General features: G+C 44.9%; 1 protein-coding gene, 1 long non-coding RNA gene and 1 pseudogene across 3 annotated transcripts in view; 2 read left to right on the forward strand and 1 right to left on the reverse strand.

Annotated features, from left to right (window-relative positions):
* LOC147651547 (uncharacterized) overlaps window positions 1-7,207 on the forward strand; it is an 80,884-nt gene extending 73,677 nt beyond the window's left edge. The window contains exons 2-3 of the mRNA XM_086842865.1: window positions 3,952-6,964; window positions 7,058-7,207. Of these exons, the coding sequence (XP_086698991.1) occupies window positions 5,750-6,859 (1,110 nt within the window). The 5' untranslated portion in view covers window positions 3,952-5,749 and the 3' untranslated portion in view covers window positions 6,860-6,964; window positions 7,058-7,207. The remainder of the gene's footprint in view (window positions 1-3,951; window positions 6,965-7,057) is intronic.
* Window positions 1-21,938, forward strand: part of LOC147651548 (coiled-coil domain-containing protein 180-like) — a 116,564-nt pseudogene that overhangs the window by 62,521 nt on the left and 32,105 nt on the right. The gene's annotated exons all lie outside the window — the stretch shown is intronic.
* On the reverse strand, window positions 16,742-21,853 carry LOC147651549 (uncharacterized). Its single transcript, XR_015274150.1, has 3 exons — window positions 21,427-21,853; window positions 18,677-19,639; window positions 16,742-18,071 (listed from the first exon to the last, which is right to left on the reverse strand). It is a non-coding gene; the product is annotated as an uncharacterized LOC147651549 (long non-coding RNA).

Here is a 21,938-nt window from a genome sequence, read left to right on the forward strand (position 1 = left end):
TTCTGAGTGTCAGGCATTGAAACTGTTCATTAGATACTTGGTCCTGCAGTTAAGTCTTCAACCTTCAGTCATCTGATAGAGTCAGAGAATAAACATTGAACAAGAATCTGGGCTTTGACATTAAATGAAAGAGAAGTTCAATCCCTACCTAAATTAGCATCACTAGTCTCCTAATGGAAATGAACAAATGAGGGAGTAATAGGCTTCCTGAAACCAGAAAATATTTTTTTATTTTATCCCGTCGAAGCCAAAAGAATATATTTTTTATATCTTTTTCCCTCAAGGCAAAAGCAAAATCCGAACATACAATCCGAATATACCTGACCATTCCTGTTTAAGGCTCTAATAACTGAAATTAGAAGAGATTCAGTAGTAAGAGTTTCCACACACAAAGCTCACGTAGCATTTCTGTTTCATTACTGTCACAAGTGAGCAGTTTCCCTTGATAATGCTGCTTTGTGTACAGAAGAAAGAAGAACAAGAAGTTGTTTCTCCTAAGCAAAAGGAATGAATGTGGAAACCTGATGCCTTGTGCTTCCTGAGGGGAAGGAATTTGAACAGGATGAACGCATCTTGTGTTACACTATTTTCACTCTTTGGTGATTTCAGCCCTCTGCCCAGGTGTAGGTCCTTCCATCAGCAATAGTTCCTCTCAGCTGCACTTTCCCCCATGGATTAATGGTAAACTGTGTAGCGTACACAAAACAGGAGGATTAACCCCCCACATTTTATAAACCGAATGGTTATAGAGTGTTTTAATGGCAAGAAACCCTCATAGCTCAATTTTGTTAGTCTTGCTATTTCTTCTCAGATGGGAGAAGACTTCAACAAAACACATTTGGAATGTTATGCACTACTTTGCTTCATTTCTATTCCCACTTGCTAGTGTCTTTCATCACCTTTATAAAGACTGTATTTTATTTTTGCCTTAGGCTGATGAGAAGTACGTAGCAGAGTCTGGAGAAAGACTACATTAGGAAATTTGAAAGTGGTCTATCATGATCAATTTTTCATTTTTGATGTCTTCTCCCTGTGCACATAAATTACATTTTTCACTTCAGAAGGATTAAGAATTTGTGAGATGAATTCCAAGATTGTCCTTCTGTGTTGCAAGGAATGCATTTTACATTTTACAAAGTGAAAAAGAGCACAAATATTTGGTGGTTGAGCACACATTCATTGTCTTGCTCTGCACTGAAATAGTTCATGACTCTTGCTCCCTGCTAAGTGTAGTGTAAGGGTGCAATCACTTGAGATATCTATGACTGAACTCAGCATGAAGAGCTCCAAAGTACTGAAAAGGAAAGCACTGTTTTCCTTAAAATATGTCACACAAATGCCGCACCACTTTCCATAGTAGGCAACCATAAAATGGTTCACTCTTGACCCATGACTAAAATGCTAGTGTACTTTCTGAGATTCTGTCAAACAATATGTAATATGATGGACTTCCTTAGGTGACTGTGAGAAATACTGTGAGTGTATTGTGTCCTACATTCCCAGTGACACTGTACCTAATGGCAGAGGCTTGGAAAAGGTGAGCTTTAAGGTCCCTTCCTACCCAAACCATTCCTGATCCTCTAAGTTCTACAGTGATGAGGAGCACTGATTTATAAGTACAGCCTAAGCTTATTTGTTTATTCATGGTACAGATAATTTTTTTCCCCTCACATAAGTGTAGAATTTATTTTGTCTATCTATGAATGATTGCAAAATGAAGTTGTTAACATGTGCTTTAACCTCACATATTGCTGTGTTTTCTTCAAAGATTCTCTTTTGAAAAACAATATTATTTTGGAATTGTTACTTACATACTATTGAATTTGGGGACCTATTCAAAAGCAAATCCTATTATATTAATCAATCCCTGATGGATCAAGTTAGTCCCTTATAAAACTGCTAACTACCTGTTCTCATAGTAGATGAGTTGTGTTGGTTTGTGTTTCATTAGACCACCATTGGGAATTGAATTCTGTAATTGGAATTCCACAGATGACAACTTTAAATCCCGTCATTCCCAAAACATTCAATGGAAAAGACCATTCAACCATACTATTACAGATTTCAATTCCTAGGTTTATTCATGGGGACAGAGGACACTAATTTAGAGTTAGAGACCATAACCTCTGAAAATACACATTTGTGCATCTCATATGCACTTAATTCTGAAAATGTTAACCATTTTGGACAATTTGTGCCTTGGTGACTGCTGTGGTTTTCGGGTCTCCTTCAGAGTGAAAATATTCACCTGCCTTCTGATAAATGGAACAAATAAAGAAAACTTAACCCAGCTTCAGATAATTTGTGTTAGGCAAAGCCTTGCTGATAGCTGATTTTATATTTTACTGCTCAGAAGGAGTATTTCTAGGTGACATGTAAACATGGGGAAAATATGTCAGGTTCTGCTTAATAAATGTTATCCTGATCCGGGTAAGATGAGTTTAATCTTCAGGTTACATATTTGCTTAAATTTAGTCTTCTTACGTATTTATCACATGGGGATTTACTTTTTATGCATTTTTTGGCCTGAGACGTCATTTACCCTAAGAATTTGAAGTTAGAGAGTTTCTTGGGGTGCCAAGGTAAACAGTTAATATAAGAATTATTCAAGAAGTTTTGAGAGTTCAAGTAATGGATCATGAAATAAAGTAAGTGTGATTTATTGATGTTCCAGTTAGGGGTAAAGACAGAGATACAGAGGTCAAAGTTGTTTTGCTGAAGGTTCAGTTTCATAATCTGCTGATGACACAGAAACAGAGATCAGGTTCACATTAACTCTTGTGTAATTATATTCCATTTTTTGAACAACAGGAATGACTGTAAAGCTGTGAGGTTTGTCCTAATGTAGCATAACAATAATGTTGTATAATGATTTTGTTCATCTGGAATTGACAATAATTAACTCAAATATTTTTATAAACAGCGCCATTTCCAAGGAAAATGGCAGCTCACAATCCAGCTCACCACAAGGATTAATGGATCTTTTTGTCACTGCTAAAATGTAGTGAGTTCTGAAATAAGAATTCCCACCCTGCAGAAGAATCATTTAGAAAACAACATGTCAACCCCGCATGCTTCACTGAATGACCTGCTAGAATATTCATTAGGGAGAGACATTTGCTTGAATATTTCTAGTAGGAACTATTTTTGCATGCAAACTCCCTACAGAATATCTGAAAGTTCATCATAAAGATAAGGAAATGCTTTATTCTTATATGTCAAAATTGACTTTCATGAATGCAAGTCTGAAAACAATTTGAGATCACTTGATTTTAAATGGGAGCATGACTTAAGTCTTTAAACCATGGATAATGCAGACTACTTAATAATCTGATCACAATCTAAAAGAGCTCTTTATCATTGAATATATTTACTGGGTTTTCTTTCTGAGCATTTTTTGCATGAATTATAGTGTGGCTTTTTAAGACAGTTTTGTGCTTTTATTTGAAAGTTTGTATTTTTTTTTTCTTCAGTGGAGCAGTCATCCATAAAATGGTCAACTTGGTAAATACCATGTCTTTTGGACATCAAGCTTGAAAATTTGTCAGCAGAATTAAGTTTTCCGGTGTTCACACTGTTCCTGTTCACTGGCTGGATCCATGAAGAAAGAACAATTAGAGCATGGGTCAGGATCCTGCTTTCATTACTTTTACAGCAAGCTTCCCCATCTTTCTGGATCAATAGTGGTACTGTGAGAACAGCAGAGTTCTTGTGGGACAGAGCTCGTGTGTATGAAAGGAATAATTTCACTACATCCTATGTAAAGGGAAACAGTTTACATTAGCAATTAAAATTTTTCATATGCTTAATTGTTCATGACATATGAAATTCAGGCTATTTAACTAAATAAATGTTTAATATTATAAAAATTAAGGGAAAAATAATCATGAGACAATGGAAAATCTATTTCAATTGTCACACTGAATTCTTATCAGCAGGTTTCTATAGAAGGGAAAATACTAACCCATACTAAAAAAAAAAAAATGCAGTAATGAAGGAGAAGAGAGTAATGTAGCACATTTATTTCATCTAAGTAATTCTGGGTACCTGGCACATCAGAGACAGTGGGAGACTCTTACTATAGTATATTATCTGCATGGAACATGTTCCACATCTGCCTCTTACACTCAACACACCAGATTCATCACAATACAGTACCAGATTCATAGACTTACAGAATGGTTTGAGTTGGAATGGACCTTAAAACTCATCCACCCTCTACCATGGGTAGGGCCACCTTCCAGTAGACTAGGTTGCTCCAAACCATGTCCAGCCTAGCCTTGAACACTTTTGGAATGGGGAACTCACAACTTCTCTGGTACCAATAGTATCAGATTTCTTACATATTTGGTTCCTTTGAAGATGAACAAACAGACTTTGAAAGAAGGAGTAGATGTCACCAGGTTTGGCTGCACTTGCTTTGGCAGCATTATTATCTTCTATTCCACTTGCATCACAGAAAGTCTTCCCAAACCTGTATACTTCTGGCTAGCAAAATGGATAAAATGGACAAATTCAAGGTGGTATTACTGAAGGCATAGAAAGGAATACCAAAATTGTATCACTGTTCTTTTGTTTCTTTGAGACTACTGAAACTCAGTAGAACTGGATGAATTACTTGAGTGCAAGCAAATGTTTTCTCTTTCCTGTTAGTCTGTGCTTGTTCTTAATTCCTGAGAGCACTTTGTGTAAGAATGATTTTTGTCTATGTCTTTAGATGTCAAGGTGAAATACGTCTCAATTTTTCAAAGCAGATTTGCCTGACATTAAGACTCAGCTGCAGCATTTGTGGAGTCAAAGACTACCAAACTGCAACCAACAAGGATAATGGGACAAGGAAGATTGGAAAAATCAGGGGTAATGCTCAAACCACATGCTAGTCACATTCAAGCTCTCTTTACTGGCAGTCATTCTCCTGCTGTTTTTCTCCCCATGCCAAATCATGCAGCTTTCCTCTTCCGACCCTAATAGACCACCCACCCTGCTACATAAACAAATTCTACCATGTCTCTCTTGCTTTGCAGAATAATACGCTGAGTTTTCAGTGGCAGACCAGGACAGCAGAGCTGGTCTCACTCTTGGGTGGATACCTCTCGCTTTCAAAAGCAACTTCTTTAGTGGTTACGTCCCACAGGTCAGCATCACTTTTTAGGGGGTCGAGGCCAGTGCCCCTCCACCTTGGCTGGCATTCATTTTTACAGTTAAATACCTGCTTAATCATCACCCAATACTGAATCTTAGACAAAAGACACAACAAGGGAAAAAGCACACTTCAAAGGGTTTTAAGTGTTTCACTTCTAATCACTTTAGAAATGAAACCTTTTGAATTAAACTGAAGCCAAGGAGACACTGAAGTACTCCAGCCCTTCAGGGGTATTTGGTCTCCCTTTTTCCAAATTGTATTCCAATAGCTCATCATCAGATTATTTTTCCTTTGCCACCTGAACCATACGAGTTCTCCTGCGTCTCACTCTACATTATAAAGGGGGAAATTATGGACTTCTTATCTGTTCGCAGAGCCCTTTGGGACACTTGGGACCCCAGCCACGCCGTTCCCCTTTGTGACGAGGAGGCTGCGTGTGCCCAGAGCCCATTGTGACACCTGGGGCCACGCCCTGACCAGGCGGGTATAAAAGGGCACGGAGAGCCCGGCGGTGCCCACTCCCAGGAGAGCAGCTCCGGCAGGAGACAGCGGCTCCGGCAGGAGACAGCGGCTCCCGGGAGAAGGCGGAGTGTGAGCAAGTCGGAAATGTCTATGGACATGGAGACGAGCTCATCCACGAAGCCAGAGAACACCTCTCCGAAGAAGGCGATGGGGCAGCACGCAGCTGCCTCGGGGCCTGGGCCGGGCTTGCCATGGGCGAGGGAACTGCTGCACCGTGACTCCTGGGCTGGGCCTGCCGCGCAGGTGGCAGCACCAGAGAGCCGGGCAGCGGCCCCTCATAGCCTCAGGGCCTGCGCCTGGGCTCTGCTGCACTTGCTGTGGTGCGGCTTCCTTGCCATCCTGAGCAAGGTGCTGGCTGTGATCTGGAGATGCGGCCAGCAGCTGGGCCTGGCTCAGGGCACGGGCTCGGGGACGGCGGCAGCAGCCGCCGCAGCAGGGGCAGAGAGCGGGGCAGCTGCCCCGCACGGCCCCAGCTGCGTCCCCGGCCCCTCAGCAACACAGGAAGCTCACGGGCAGTGGGCAGCACCGAGGGTAGTTCTGCCAGAACTGCAGAACGAGGAGGGGGACATCTCAGAGGATGTCCGGTCCAGCACCAGTGGGGTTGAGAGCTACTCGGCATTGCTGCCGCTGCTGATGTCAACATCAGACACCAGCTCTACATGTAGCTCTGACCCCAAACTCCTGGAGCTTTGGACCGGCACAAAAACCGAAGATCGAGCAGCTGTGAAAGGGCAAGATAACAACAGGAACAACTTGCCGAAGAAGAGGAATGTCACCATTATCCACACCATCTGGGTGAATCCCCGCTACCCACAGCTGCTGATGGACCCCGACTTGGTGCTGGAAGATGGGGAAGATGCTGAGCTGCCAAGCACATCTTATGGCCTGGTAGCTCCCAGGTTCACCCAGCCAGCAGGTGCTGCCCCGGCCAGAGCTCCAGAAGTTAAGGAGCACCCTGTGCGTGCCACTGGCCAGCCACAAGAGATGGCAAAGCCAGCCGCTTGTGCAGCCCCTGGCGCGCAGGCAGCAGCAGCAGAGAGCCGGGCAGCGGCCCCGCACAGCCTCAGGGCCCGCGGCCGGGCTCTGCTGCACTCGCTGCGGCGCGGCTCCCGGGCCATCCGGAGCAGGGTGGCGGCTGTGATCCGGCGATGCCGGGAACACAGAGCCACAGGCGTCAGGGCCCGGAGGCAGTGAAGCCGGCCATAGAGATCAGGAGAGGGAGGGCAGGGAGAACAAGGGAGGGTTAGAGATAGGGGGGACCAAGGGAGGGGTAACAGGGAACACAAGGGAGTTAAGAGGGTGGGTAGAGAGGGAGGGCAGGGAGAACAAGGGAGGGTTAGGAGATAGGGGGGACCAAGGGAGGGGTAACAGGGAACACAAGGGAGTTAAGAGGGTGGGTAGAGAGGGAGGGGAGAAAACTTTAGCTAGCATAGGTAAATAATAAAGTTCTGTAGGTGAAATTAGTGTTCTGATGGCCTAGAGATTAGTTTGACCAGTCTAGGTAAGATGGTTTTGTTGAAATAAAAGGACTGAATTAATAAATACTGAGTGGTTGCTTTTTTCATTGCGCTATAGTCATCGTCCTGGGGGGAGATCCTGAATGCCAAAGCCTTTGGGTTGCTGGGGTGGTGCAGTGTGTGCTGTGTGGGGCAGAGGAGAAAGGCGCTGCCTGCGCCGGGAGGGATGTGGGGACACCAAGTCCTTGTGACTTGTGGCACAAGGAGTTTGTTTGATGCAGGACCCCGTTCTTCCATCCCAGTTCTCCTCCAAGATAGCTGCCTGCTGTAGAGATCATTCTGGGGGATCTCTGAGGGAAGGAGTGCTTGCCTGGCATTGCAAATGGCAGCTTCTCAGCCACCAGGGACCACCCACACAACTGGGTATCTGAATTAAATCTTCACTACTTGACACACACAGAACAGCTTCTCTCGGGGCAGCTACACGCTCCCTCTCCTGGTGCAACCACATGTTCCACTGCCCAAGCCCCATCCGTGTTTGTGTCACTTTCTCTCCTATTTACACTCCAAACAGCATCAGGTTTTCTCCCACACACATTCCAAACAGCACCAGTTTCTGTGCTCTGGGCATCCCACCCTTGTTCCCATTCATGTTGACGATTCTGGACGATGCCTGTGCACAAAAGATTTGAAAGGCACTTGGAATTGCACATTATTAGTGCAGGCAAAAATCCGTCACCTTCCTTAGGTGCTTTAGGCAACTCCAGATCTTGATTTTCCAGCACCAAGCACAGCCAATTAAACCTGGCAAATACAGGGCAGATTTGCATTTTTATCTGTGCTCCCTGATGGATGTTCTTGGGTTTGGTGGCATTACTTGTGGATCCTGGAAACAGTTTTATCTCGAGCAGGGCCAGAAGGATGTTCTGAGGCCTGAGCTTTTAAAAACACACAAGTCCTGTGCTTGGCGATATCTTGCCCATGTGCAGGGAGCAGTGAGCTCATCCAGGGGAGGCAAACATATCCCTTCTGTCCTATTTCTCTCCACCCTTTCTTTTGATTTTAAATCTGTGGAACTGGAGGGAAAAAATTCCCCCAGGAAGCAGACACAAGCTGCCCCGGTGCTGTGGGTCCTGCCAGCCCTGGCCTGTGCTGATGGAAGTTGGATGATGCTTTTGTGATTCATCTCCTCCTGCAGGAATTTTAATTTTTCACAATCACATGCCTTGATGAGGTTTCTCACCAATTGTATAGATTTTAGAAATCACCAGGTTCCCAAAGTGGGGTATGTTTGGGAGGGAGATGGGGGTTTCCTGGATGATCCAGGCGCTACCTGGAGAATCGAAGCGCTGCCTGGGCAATTCAGGCGCTGCCCACAGGATCCAGGCACTTCCCACAGGATCCTGGCTCTGCCCACAGGATCCAGGCTCTGCCCACAGGATCCAGGCTCTGCCCACAGGATCCAGGCCCTGCACACAGGATCCAGGCTCTGCCCACAGGATCCAGGCTCTGCCCACAGGATCCCAGCTCTGCCCACAGGATCCAGGCAGTGCCCACAGGATCCAGGCAGTGCCCACAGGATCCAGGCTCTGCCCACAGGATCCCAGCTCTGCCCACAGGATCCAGGCAGTGCCCACAGGATCCAGGCAGTGCCCACAGGATCCAGGCTCTGCCCACAGGATCCAGGCCCTGCACACAGGATCCAGGCTCTGCCCACAGGATCCAGGCAGTGCCCACAGGATCCAGTCCCTGCCCACAGGATCCAGGCTCTGCCCACAGGATCCAGGCAGTGCCCACAGGATCCAGGCTCTGCCCACAGGATCCAGGCACTGCCCACAGGATCCAGGCTCTGCCCACAGGATCCAGGCCCTGCCCACAGGATCCAGGCTCTGCCCACAGGACACCGTCCAGCCGCCGCGGCCCTCAGGGCAGGAGGCAGGAACAGAGGTGGCTGCAGAGAGTGCAGCTGGAGGGAGGCCTTGCTTTCACTTGGCTTTGTTTCCAAACACCCAGGGGCTGTGAGCATCCATATTTTTCCTTATAGTCCAAGCCCAGGGAGTCCAGCCTGGGAAAACCATTTCAGAACATAAACAACCACGTTCTACCAGTGTCCTAGAGGAAGGAGTGAATGGCAACAGGAATTTTCCCACTGTGCTTTGCCTCAAGCACCTGTGACTCTACCTCTGCCCCGATGAATTATGATCTGGTTCTGTAAGCTAACCCACACAGCCAAAGGGAGATGAGGACTTGGGCATTGTCATTACCATCAAAGAAAGATGTGGCAATTCTCAGATGAGAAATCATTTACCTGCAAAAGGACATAACATTGTTAGGAGATAGTAAGAATCATCAAAAATGTATGTGGAAAACTTTGTTCTAAGTAAGTATCATGTCAATACTTTAATATGCAGTTTCTAGCACAATATATAAGCTTCATAGCTTATAGGTTCATCTACTAAGGGTTTTTAATCTATAAAATCAGGTGTAATGAGGAAACACAAATATATGTGTACAAATTAAAGAGTCAGAGACTGAAAGCATAGTTTAAAATAAAAAATACTTAGATGTTGAAGATGATAATGTCTAACTGAAACCCACGAGCATGTTTCTAGATGTCTTCTCACTACAGGAAGCCACACAGCAATAAAGAATAGCTGCTCCAAGTAAAGAGGCAGAACATGCAATAAAATAATAATAATCAGAACCAATGAAATATTAAATATAAAATTTTAATATTCTTATACTTTCCAGTAAGTTGCAGTACAAGTAAACTAGTTCAGATATCCACTATAGCCCTACAGCAAGAATGTAATCAATTTCAAGGATGTCAGTGAGGTTTACCGTAATTTTAGAAACTCAGACTTAGATAAGCACCATAGAAACATATTTATAAATATTTAATAGATATTTTATTTTGTTTGTAATCTCACAATTTGCATAGTATTAAATTCTGTCCATTGTATTCCTTCATTCTGAAGCAGGGACTGGAGCTCTGGGAGTCTGGTTAATAGTGTTTCCTAATATTGTTCCTCCTTAAGTAAACTGTTAGATTAACTTTTCCTTAGTTGACATATATGAAACAAGATTTTTAATCCACACTTTGTCTATTAAGCTAGAAGCAGCGAATCCCTGAATTCTATTAGCAATTTAGACTTTGGATTCAAGAAGGATCTAGTTCCACGTTTGGTGGCATGTAATAACTTCTGCAGTGTTCCCTTGCCCTCATCTACTTGTTAGTGTCCTCAGATGTCCACTGCCCTAGAAAAGATTATTTTATTAATTTATTTTATTTATTTCTTTTTCCTTCTTAGATTCCCTTACCTGGAACCGATCACACTAAAACCAGCTGGGTTCTTCCATCTGACAGTCTGCAGTTGCTTTCTCTGCTTCAGTATGCGCTATAAAGCTGTCCTGTTACAACAGAGGAGATATTTGTAGGTAAGAAGGAAGTGGAATGGAGCCGGAGCATTTCGGATGGAGGTCTCCACAGAAATGAAAGAAAGATCGCAGCCAGTAACAAGAAAGTTTCAGAAATGAAGAGGGAAAGGATAAACACTTTTTTCTTTCAACCATGATGAAATTCTTGATACATCTGACAGTAAGACTGCAGAACCCCAAATTTTCCCAAGTTCTCCATGATTGCAAGTAGCTGTGTTAATGAATTCCAGTTATTTTTTTTCTAAAATACTTAAAAATTACAGTCTTTCATAAACATTTATAGTGGGTTGGCTCACAAATGTGTTAAATCATTCACTATATATCATGTTTGGGGAAAAGATCCAAAATAGCTCTCCTGATTAAACTTTCTATGAAAATATGTTGCCTTTTCAGAGGGTTTTTCTCTTTCATCTGAAATACTTTTATAAAGTGAATTCTTCTAAACAAAAAAATTAATTTTGCAATTAGGAATGTGTGTAAGGAGCTAGTAAAAATAGCTTCTCTGCTTTAAACTTCTGTGTCAGTGCAATTAAAGTCATGTGCTGGCATCAGCAATTTCATACGTCAGCATCACATGAATGCATTCTTATTTCTCAGTTAATTCCTGACTTTTGCAACCAGTTATGGCTGCAATACAAAATTTGAAATACACTGACCTAGGGAATCTTGTATTAGAAGCCTACAGTGAGTAAGTGAAGTTTGAGGAAGGTTGGGTGGTGGATTGACCTTGATCTGGCCCTCGCCCAGCTGGTCTCTCACTCCCTCTCCTCAATGGGAGAGAAGAGAAAATAAAATGAAAAATCTCATGGGTCAAGACAAAAGACCATAAAAGCGTTTACTGATGATTGTCATGAGCAAAACTTGGCACTTGTGTTATAGTTATAAATAATAATAATAATATTATATATATATATATATAATAATTATAGTTACTATAAAAACATAGTAATATAATTATAGTGTTGCTTTTCAAGACAGTTTTGTGCTTCTATTTGAAAGGTTGTATATTTTTTTCTTCAGTGGAGCAGTCACCCATAAAATGGTCAACTTGGTAAATACCATGTCTTTTGGACATCAAGCTTGAAAATTTGTCAGCAGAATTAAGTTTTCTGGTTTTCACACTGTTCCTGTTCACTGGCTGGATCCATGAAGAAAGGACAATTAGAGCATGGGTCAGGATCCTGCTTTCATTACTTTTACAGCAAGCTTCCCCATCTTTCTGGATCAATAGTGGTACTGTGAGAACAGCAGAGTTCTTGTGGGACAGAGCTCGTGTGTATGGAAGGAATAATTTCACTACATCCTATGTAAAGGGACACAGTTTGCATTAGCAATTAAAATTTTTCATATGCTTAATTGTTCATGACATATGAAATTCAGGCTATTTAACTAAATAAATGTTTCATATTATATAAAATTAGGGGAAAAAATAATCATGAGACAACGGAAAATCTATTTCAGTTGTCACATTGAATTCTTATCAGCAGGTTTCTATACAAGGGAAAATACTAACCTGTTGTAGTTGATAACTTGAAATATATCTTTTCCCCTCTTTTAGTTGGGATCTCCCCCCCACCCCCAGCTTCTCTTTCTCCTGTTTACCTGGTGTCAGGTTACCACGGTTACTGAAGTTTCTCTCCTCAGCCCCACGGCGAGAGGCCGGATAGAGAAAAGAGAAGACCCTGCTGGCATTTCCAGCTGCTTGAAGTTTCTTTAGCCCAGGAAAGCACGGGCTTGGGAGAAGAGAGACGCTTCTTTCCAACACGCAAGTTTGTAACTTTGTTGTTCCTGTCCCAGAATGCCTCTGAGCTATGGAAGCTGAGAGGCCATGCTTACCTTGCCTTCCCTTTCTTTCCCCCCTGTGTTGCCAGGAAACCAAGCCCGCCCCCTCTCCCCCCCTCTGCCCCTCTGTGGAGAATACTCCTACACCTTTGTGGGCATTTGAAGAAGTTGGTGTCTGTTATTTCTTCTCTTGGTGTGTGTGACCTTGATTTGTAGAAAGTTTGTAAGATGTACTAACTGAGAAAAATAATTGGTTCTTTCTCTGATGTTCCCTCCCTCCAAGAAACCCTGTTAAAAGAGACCCCCCAGACCCCAAATCCTTTGTCTCTCGTCCTTTGGATTCCCCTTCACAGAAATAAACTGTGGCATGCAAACCAGAGAGAGAGTCCCCCCCCCTGATTTCTTTGCTCGCTCTATAGACTTGAATTCTTGAAGAAAATCAGTGAACCCCACAAACATATGCTGGCTCGAAACTCGAGTGAAGAGAAACCTCATCACTGAGCTAGCCGGGCCACACTCGAGGAGATCGAGTCAATGGGCAGGGACACTTCCAGCAGACCAGGTTGGTCCAAGTCCCAGTGTTGACCTTGATGTCTCTGGCCAAGTTTAGTTCTATTAGGGCTTAAGCTTTCCCAAGACAATCCCTGGCTGCTTGGACAATCCCCCTGTATTCCTCCCAGGCTGTCCTTGCTTCCATCCTCTGCAGGCTTCCTGTTTGTGTTTGGCTTTGTCTGGGAGTTCATTTTTCATCCATGCATGCCTCCTTGCATTTCTGCCTGACTTCCTATTTGTTGGGATACATCACTCCTAAACTTGGAAGAGAGAACATGTGAAGTTTATGTATTATGATGTATGCCTATATGCATGATATACAGGAAAGAATTAATAGCATTTTCACTGTTAGTTAAGAGGGAACTTAATAAATGTTTCATTCAGTTACATAACTTGCTTAAATGTCATTACATAATGGGGCTGTAAAAATTGAGGGTTTGCTGAATGGGGGCTTTAGGGTTTTTTTAGCTCCAAACATACTGGGTGCTGATAAATGCACTTGAAGCTACCCTTTCCTTTGCCTTGCACCACTGAGCTTGTATTTCTTCAGAATGATTGCCGTATTTCCATCAGGAACATTCAGTCAGGTCATTAATTTTAAAAGTTGAGAGTCATACTTGATAGCACTTTATAAGGCATGATTGGCTTACAGCAAGCTTCTTGGTGTGGGTAAAATAGAATATTCAGTACCTGGTGCAACACTGACAGATGTCACCCAAACAACTTCGCTATCCCTGCCCAGGACAGAAAGAACATCTGAGCCACTGGACCACCAGGAGGTGCCAGGAGGTGCCAGCATCCAGCTTACGTGGTGATAGAACATTTTGATGTTGATCCTGAAATTATAACTGATACAGTCACAGAAACACAGAATATCCTGAAATGGCAGGAGCCCCCACCAGATTCATCCAGTCCAACTCGTGACCCTGCACAGACACCCCAACAATCCTACCCTGTGCATCCCTGGGAGCATTGTTCAAATGCTCCTGAAGCTCTGGCAGCCTTAAGGCTGTGCCCATTCCCTGGGGAGCTTGTTCTGTGCCTGACCACCCTCTGGGGAAAAATCCTTTCCCTGACACCCAGCCTAATCCTCCCCTGACACAGCTCCAGCAGTGCCCTTGGGTCTCCTGTCCCTGGTCAGAAGGAGCAGAGACCAGAGCTGCCCCTCTGCTGCCCCTTGGAAGGAGCTGCAGCTGCCGACAAGGTCTGCTCTCAGTCTCCTCTGCTCCAGGATGAACAAACCAAGTGACCTCAGCCACTCCTTCTTCATTTACTGTCAGTTAATTTAGTTGTTAAAAAAAAATTGTATTACTCTGATCCTGATTCCATTGAAACCATAGTAGTTGAGTCATTTTGTTCATGATAAAACTATTTTTCAATTTCATGTTAGGTACAGGTGAAACTTCTAGTATTCTATGGCAGACAGAATCAAAAAGAAGATTAAACTAGGTGCTAAAATAAAAGACAGATATTCTGAAATAATTGAAGTGCATGAAAAACAGTGAGAACTAAAATGTCATCATCTTAGTGATGTTTTGTTGAACTCTTTCCAGTAGCTTCATATCCCACTTGTTCATTATCCAGCTTGGGAGCCCAGCTGAGGCCTCACCAGCACTGAATAGTGGGAAAGGATCTACAAAGACATGCCAGAAGGTCATGTGGCCATCCAGAGGAACCTCGAAAAGCCTGAGAAATGGGCTGACAGGAACATCACCAAGTTCAAGAAGGGGAACCCCCAAGTCCTGTTTCTGGAGAGGAACACTACCAGGCAGGCACCAGAGCATGCTGCAGGCCTCCTAGCTGGGCTGGAAAGCAGATGGTCAGGAAAGGCTTGGCACGTCCTGGAGAGCACCAAGATCAACACAAGCCAAAATATGCACCCTTCTGGCAGAGAAGAGCAAAGGGATCCTGAGTTGTGTTGAGAGTGCAGCCAGCAGGCCAAGGGAGGGGATCCTTCTCCTCTGCTTAGCACTGGGGAGCACCTCTAGTGCTGGCTCCAGTTTGGGGCTCCTCAGCTCAGAAGAATGCAGTGAAGGGCTGTGAAGATGATGATGGAGGGACTGGAGCAACTCTGCCGTGAGGAAAGATGGAGAAAGGTGGAACTATTGAGCCTGGAGAAGAGAAGGCTTAGGGTGATCTTATCCATATCTATAAATACCAGAAGGGAGGGCACAAAGAAGAGGGAGCCAGGCTCTTCTCAGTGGGCCCAGTGACATGACCGGAGTGAGTGGTCACAAACTGAAATACAGGAGATCCCCTCTAATCTCCAGGAAACACTTTTTTATTTTGAGAATGACCACACACTGGCACAGGTTGCCCAGGGAGTTTGTGAAGTCTTCTTCCTTAAGCTATTGGAAAACTGCTGAGACACAGTCTTCCTTTTCATACTTGTTCACAAACTAAAAGAAAAGAAAATGCAAAAAAGTCCTATTTGCTAACACGTTAGAAAACAGTAAAACTCTGGTAATTTTTTTAATATATCTTTTATTTCCATGGATACTTGTTTCAGAAGTATATTGGTTTGGTACATTATTACCAAATTAAATACTTTTATTACTCATTCCAGAAAAGAAGGTGCAACTTCAATTACATATTATGTTTTTCTTATAGAGTTTAGCAATATGACAAAGTAGATAATGTACACTTCTTTGCTTAAAACTTCAGTAACTGAAATTTTCATGAATAAGAAAGCTTACAAAGTTCTATTATAATGCATTCTATCAATGCCTTTTACTGAGAAAATTTAATTAAAGTCAGTAAACTCATAGAAAGAATAAATTGAAATACGTCTGTTCTGTGCAATTAGCAAAGTCCTTTCCAAAAAAAACAAAACCCAAGCACCCACAAACCACCAGTACAAAAGGTGTTTGTAGTGACAGCTGACAAATGATTGTGAACAGCATTCTACCTGGGCCAAATCAAGTGTCTTGTAAAGCATCAGGATTATCTAATTCCTTACAGAAGTGGCTATGTCATGATAACATTTTATGAGGTATTTAATGGACATTTATAAAGCTGGGAAAGAAGGACAAAGAGTAAAAACTCACAAAAGTAAATAGTTTACATCTCCTCTTATTTTATATCTATTTCCTGGCCTGGGAAAATTTTTCTTTCCAAACCTGCATGATGCACAGTACATAGCAAAACTCTTTGGAGCATTAAAAATTTGTCACACTTATAAAGCAGAAGTAGCATGTGCCCACAGCCAAGACTGACATTTAATAGTGACAAACTGGTCTCCATGTCCAGACCTGTTGATCATGATGAATAAAGGCTGCTGGTGTAGAGGTTACAGATTGACCTGGATGGACAGATGAAGGGGTAAGCACAGGGGCACCTACTGGGACTGTGTAGAACTGTAGTTAGAGAGAGCCTCTGTGCCTGCTGTCCTCCAGAAGAGAAAAACACTCCCACCCAACTTGGCATCATCTGTGAATTACTGAGGGTGCACTCAATCCCCTTGTCCAGATCACTGATAAAGATACTAAACAGGACTGGGCCCAAGACTGAGCCTTGGGGATCAGCTGGATGAACTCCACTTCCCACCACTCTGGGCCCTGCCATCACCCAGTTTATCACCAGCAAACAATGCACCTATCCAAGCCATGAGCAGACAGTTTCTTCAGGAGAATGATGTGTGACGCAGTGCAAACAGGATCAGGGAGCTGCCTAGGAAGAGTCTCAGGTGAATCCAGGAGAATACAGTACAGGACTGCTCAGCTTTCAAATCAATCTTGCTTAAAGAATTCTACAAAACTGTAACAAAACAAACACAGACACAAAAACCCCAAACAAATAATGAAAAAAACCCAAACAAACAGGCAGAAATTAAAAAAAAACTAAAAAATCAGGTTGAAGGTTTTTATTAACTTAAAAAAAATCAAAACAAACAAAAAGTCACATTTCTAAAGGCTGCTTTCCCAGCCTCTTCTCTCTGCTGGGAGGACATCCTGAAGTGGAGCCAGCTGGAAGCAGGTGGGACAGGACAGAACCTGGGCTATTCTCACAGGCCAGCCCTGTGGCTCCCCCATTGCCAAAACCTGGACACATAAACTAAACACAGGTAAGCACATGTGTATAGACATAGCAAAAATATATTTGTCTTAAAAAATATTAGTCTTGGCCACACATTTATACCACTGGAAAGAACATAGTCACTCCTTTCAGTTTTCTTTTCAATCACTACAAATGTTTAGAAAATATAGGAGTGCAAAAAATGGAAATATCCAAGATCAATATGAAAACAAATAACAAAGATTCCATTTTGAAACTTTGCATTGGACATCCTTTGTAGAAATTTACTCAGAACTTTAAGATTTACAAAAAAGATCAAGAGTATTGGAGTCAAATGGCTTCTGTGTTAGTACAACACAATCCATGGAGACTTCAGCTGGCTGCCTTGATTTCTCAAATATGATGGAGGGAACATCTGAGCAGCTACAGCTCCCAGTTCTCTCAGGGACCTGCCATGCATCTGGGTGGGTCCCATGGCCTTGTGCATGCTCAGGTTCCTCAGGTGGTCTTAAACCTGACCTTCTGCTACAAGGGGCTGGAATTAAGTCTGCCAGCCCAATAACCTGAGAGATGTGGGAATAGTGACTGGCAGTAAAAATTGAGACCAACAATTGTTGAGTACCTCAGCCTCCTCCTTGTCTGTTGTCACTAGTCCTGTCTGGCTTGTGGGGCTAGGGGGGAAATAGGGGAGGTGTGATAGGTTTCTTTTTATCTTCCTTTTCCCACTGAAGTACCTCTAGGTGCCCTTATTATTATTTTTAAAGGCTTTTCCAAATGCAGCTTCAACTGAACCTTAGCTATACTGATCTCATCCTCACACACCAATGTGTTATCTCTCTATCTTTCCCATGATGTGTGCCACTACATATTGCCTGCATATGACCTTCTTGCATCACATATATTAACTTTCAATAACCCTCTTGCTTTAACTTTCTTTCAAAAACCACTTTGCATTACATATGTTGTATGCATATTATTTTCTTGCATTTTAAACAAGGAGATCCTTACACTGCCAAGCTGGTCTCCTGCATTCCTTGTTTGACTTCTTATAAGTGGCAATTGTGAGCCCTTGTTCTCTAAGAAGAATGTCTTCAAATAGGTGCCAGCTCTGTTCAGCTCCATTATCCCTGAGGACAGTTTCCAAGGCATCCTATCCACTACTTCTGTTAAGAATAATATGTTACAGTTGCTGTTTGTAAACTCCTTACTTACCTTGTACCCCTGTTGTAAATTGCTGTACCCCATATTTCTTGTTCCGTGTTCAGCCAGGCACTGCCCCCACTGCTCCTAGACACCCACATGGCAACATTGTACCCCTGCCCCGAGTTGCTGTACCATCCTGAGGAGGAAGATGACATACTGACTTTTATGCAAACGAGAGATACCAGAGACTTATGGGATGCACCCAGACTGGAAAAAACCCCAAAACAACGAGCCACGCAAAAGGAAAGGAATAAAACCAGCACCATCGAACAAGGAAGACCCAGAGGAGTCCCCTGACTTCTTTCCAGAGGCCGACATAACCTCGAGGAGACTCGACTGCGATGACAGCCCTACGAGCCCTAAAGAACGAGTCTTCCCGGGGACTCCCGTGAGGAAGGAAGGCCCAGCTCTGCCCTAGTGACAGAGCTGCATGGATCCTCCTCTTCTGCAGCGTCCAGTGGGAGCAGTGGCGGTGTGCGTGACCCCTCGGGCCCCCACCCCAGAGCTGTGCAGCTTAATAAAGGCCTTTTTAAAAGGAGCTGGTCTCCTGGCCCGTTTATCACACTTCCTTAAAGAACTGAAAGTTTGCTCTCCTAAAATTTAGGGTCCTCATCACAGCCACTCTCAAGTGCCCCTGCAAATAAAAGTCAATATATAGACAAATGTTTACAGAAGCCATTTTGAATACATACAGGGAAAAAAAAAATAAAGAGCAGTTCTCATGCCAAGGATGAAAGCCCAGCACTCAGAATTCACAGCTGGCACTCACTCCCCAGTGCTGCAGCAATACTGAGTCCCAAGGCACAGGAAACTGCCTTTGCCATTGCACCCTTTGCACTCTCCTGAAAAAGCAAGCACTGGCACACTGCTGCTGTCCTTCCCTACACATGGATTTCAGCACAGACCTTCTTGCTTCTCATGTTGTGCATTCCCATTTGTAGACTGCAAAGGCAGTGTGATCAGGAGATGGTTCTTTGTTTGCAGGACTTTGAACACACCTTCTAAATACCTGCTCTGTTTATGTGGCTGTAAAATGGAACTGTTTCTAAAACTTCCGAGCAAGTGTGCTACAAGGCTTAAATAGTAATTCTACATTAAGTACTTTCCCTTCTCCAAAGGAGCGGTGCCTTCCATTGTCCGAGGAAGATCAGAGATTTTTCCCATCCTTTCATCACAGGACAGGAAATGCAAGGAGCGGGCAGGACCCGGTGTGTACCGGCAGCGACCGCCCGGTGTCCCCCTTGTACCGCAGAGCGCTTGGAGCGCCTCCGGCCCTGCTGCTGCTGCTGCTGCTGCTGCTCGTGGGACTTCACCGTGAGCCCGAGGGATCGCCGCTGGAATTGGCCCCCCGGCATCGCCCGCTGGGAATTCACACCTGAGGGATCACTTGCCTGGGAATTCACACCTGAGCGATCACCGCCTGCCAGAACGTCACCGTAGTCATCTTACCACGGGAGAAGTCTGCAGAGGAACAGCAAGCTACAGCTGAAAGATCTGTGGCGTCAATTATTCCGTGGTAATTCCTCACCTGCTGGGCACAAAAAGAGATTTAGCAGCTGCTTCTTCCTCAGCTGAGGAGTGTCCTGCGTGTTTCAGTTCAAGGACCCAAAGCACCATTTCGTAAAGGTGAAAAGCCAAAAAGCACAAGCTCTCTGCAGTGAAGCTTCCCTCCCAGAGCTGCTGTGCACTGCTCACACAGTGCAGAGGAGGCACCAGAGGGTGCAATCGCTGTCTGCTGATGAGTCCTGCCTCAGAGGAATCAGCAGAGAGCTAGAGACTAGGAATGATTATCAGGCTCCCTGGTTTCTCTTCTTTCTTGCATATTGGACTAGTGAAAGGGCTGTGGTATTGAAATGAAATCATTCTTTGTGACAGCTTCCTCTAAGCCTTATTCTCCACTTAAGATTGTTCTGCATCCTGGAAAAGACCTGATTCCCCTTTGCTTTGTGTTCATCTTCTGCTACACCTTGGCTGGTAACAAAAGAATTACTGAACTGCTGCTTTGGAGTGGAGAGAGAAATCACTACTGCAGCTGAACATGAGCCAGCACGGTGCCCAGGTATGCGAGAAGGTCAAGGGCAGCCTGGCCTCTACCAGACATGGTGTGGCCAGTAGGATCAGGGCACCGACTGTCCCCCTGTTCTGGGCACTGCTTAGGCCAAACCTCGAATCCTCCGCTTATTTGTGGGATCCTGATGACAAAAAAAGACATTGAGGGACTGGAGTGTGTCCACAAAAGGCAACAGATCTAGGGAAGGAGCTGGAGAAGGAGCAGCTGAGGGAGCTGGAGATGCTCAGTCTGGAGAAAAGGAAGCCCAGGGAGGACTTCTGGCTCTGCACAACAGGAGGGTGTGGCCAGGTGATGACTGGACTCTTCTCTCAGGTAACAAGTAACAGACAAGAGGAAATTGCCTCAAGTTGCACCTGTGGAGGTTTATTATGGAACTACTGAATAGGCTGAGTTGGAAGGAACCCACCAGGATCATCCAGTCCAGCTCGTGGCCTGGTACGTGATAGCCCAATAATACCATCACATGGGCTCAGCATTGTCCAAATATTTCTTGAACTCAGATAGGCTTGGTGCTGTGACCAATTCCCTGGGGAAGTCTGTTCCAGCGCTCAACCACCCTGCAGGGAAAAAAGCTTTTCCTGATATCTAGCCTAAACCTCCCCTGACTTAGCTCAGGGAGCCAGATTATGCTGAACCACTGCTTTGGGGCTCTTGATTAATGCCTATTAACACTATCATTATTGATTATTTGTCAGAGGCTAAGACAGCAATAAATCATAAACTTTCAGACCGAGTTTGCGCTCTGCAGAACAATCCTTTAGCAAGACACAGTCTATAAGCACCTGGCTTGAAACACTACTCTGAAATACAGGCAGCCCACTTTCTCCACAGCTCTCTTGAAACGAAGTGCTCCAGAGTTCCTTGAGTCACCTGGTCAGGACTTTGCCCACTCGCAAAAGCACTTGCCTGTGACCTCTATGTATGAGCAGCAGACGTGATGAGCTGATTGCTCCAGCAACACCATCCGGGAAAGCCTTTTTTCACCTCTAGATCACCCTCTTTACTTGTCAAACATCGTCCTCATCAGAGCACAATCTACTGCTCCCTGTGCTTTGGCGACCTTGCCGGCTCCGAGCCTTCCCCACTACTGCTCCCTCCCACAGCCCTGCTCGCAGCCCCCTCAGGCCGCTCCTTCCCCTGTCCCGCCCGCCAGCGGTACCACGGACAGGAACACCCCTGCGGCAGAGCCGCCACTTCGGCTAAACCACCACAAAGGCTCCAGAGCTTCCCAGCTTCACACTTACAGAACTTCAAGATGCTGTCATTAAAACGGATCCTTTTCCACCGATGCAAACAACTCGCACACGGCGGGGGGATGGGGGGGGGCCGAGGCCGTGCCGGCCGTGGGAGAGCCCCGGGCCGGGGCGGCGGTCCGAGTGGCGCCGAGTCCAGCCGAATGACGCCGAGTCCAGCCGAGTGACGCCGAGACTAATCGAGTGATGCCGAGTGACGCCGAGACTAATCGAGTGACGCCGAGCTGCTCCGAGCGGTGTGTGGCGGTCGCGGCGCCGCCTCTCCGGGCGGGTCCGGGAGGGCGCGGGCAGTGCTCGGGACAGGTGATGGCCAGAGGCCGGCGAGCAGGGTGGTGCTGCCCGGCGTTGGGGTTGCAGCCCTGGGTGCTCGCACCCTTCCAGGGTGCACAACGCTGCCGCTGGTTTGGGGGCGTGCTCGGAAGCCGGAGGGCGACCGACTCCTGGCCGTGTGTCCTGGGACGTGGGCGGGCGCAAACGCCTGGAACGGGGAGCAGCCTCTGCGG

Source organism: Cyanistes caeruleus, chromosome 9 (genome assembly GCF_971803275.1).
Source record: "Cyanistes caeruleus chromosome 9, bCyaCae1.hap1.1, whole genome shotgun sequence".
Taxonomy (NCBI): domain Eukaryota; kingdom Metazoa; phylum Chordata; class Aves; order Passeriformes; family Paridae; genus Cyanistes; species Cyanistes caeruleus.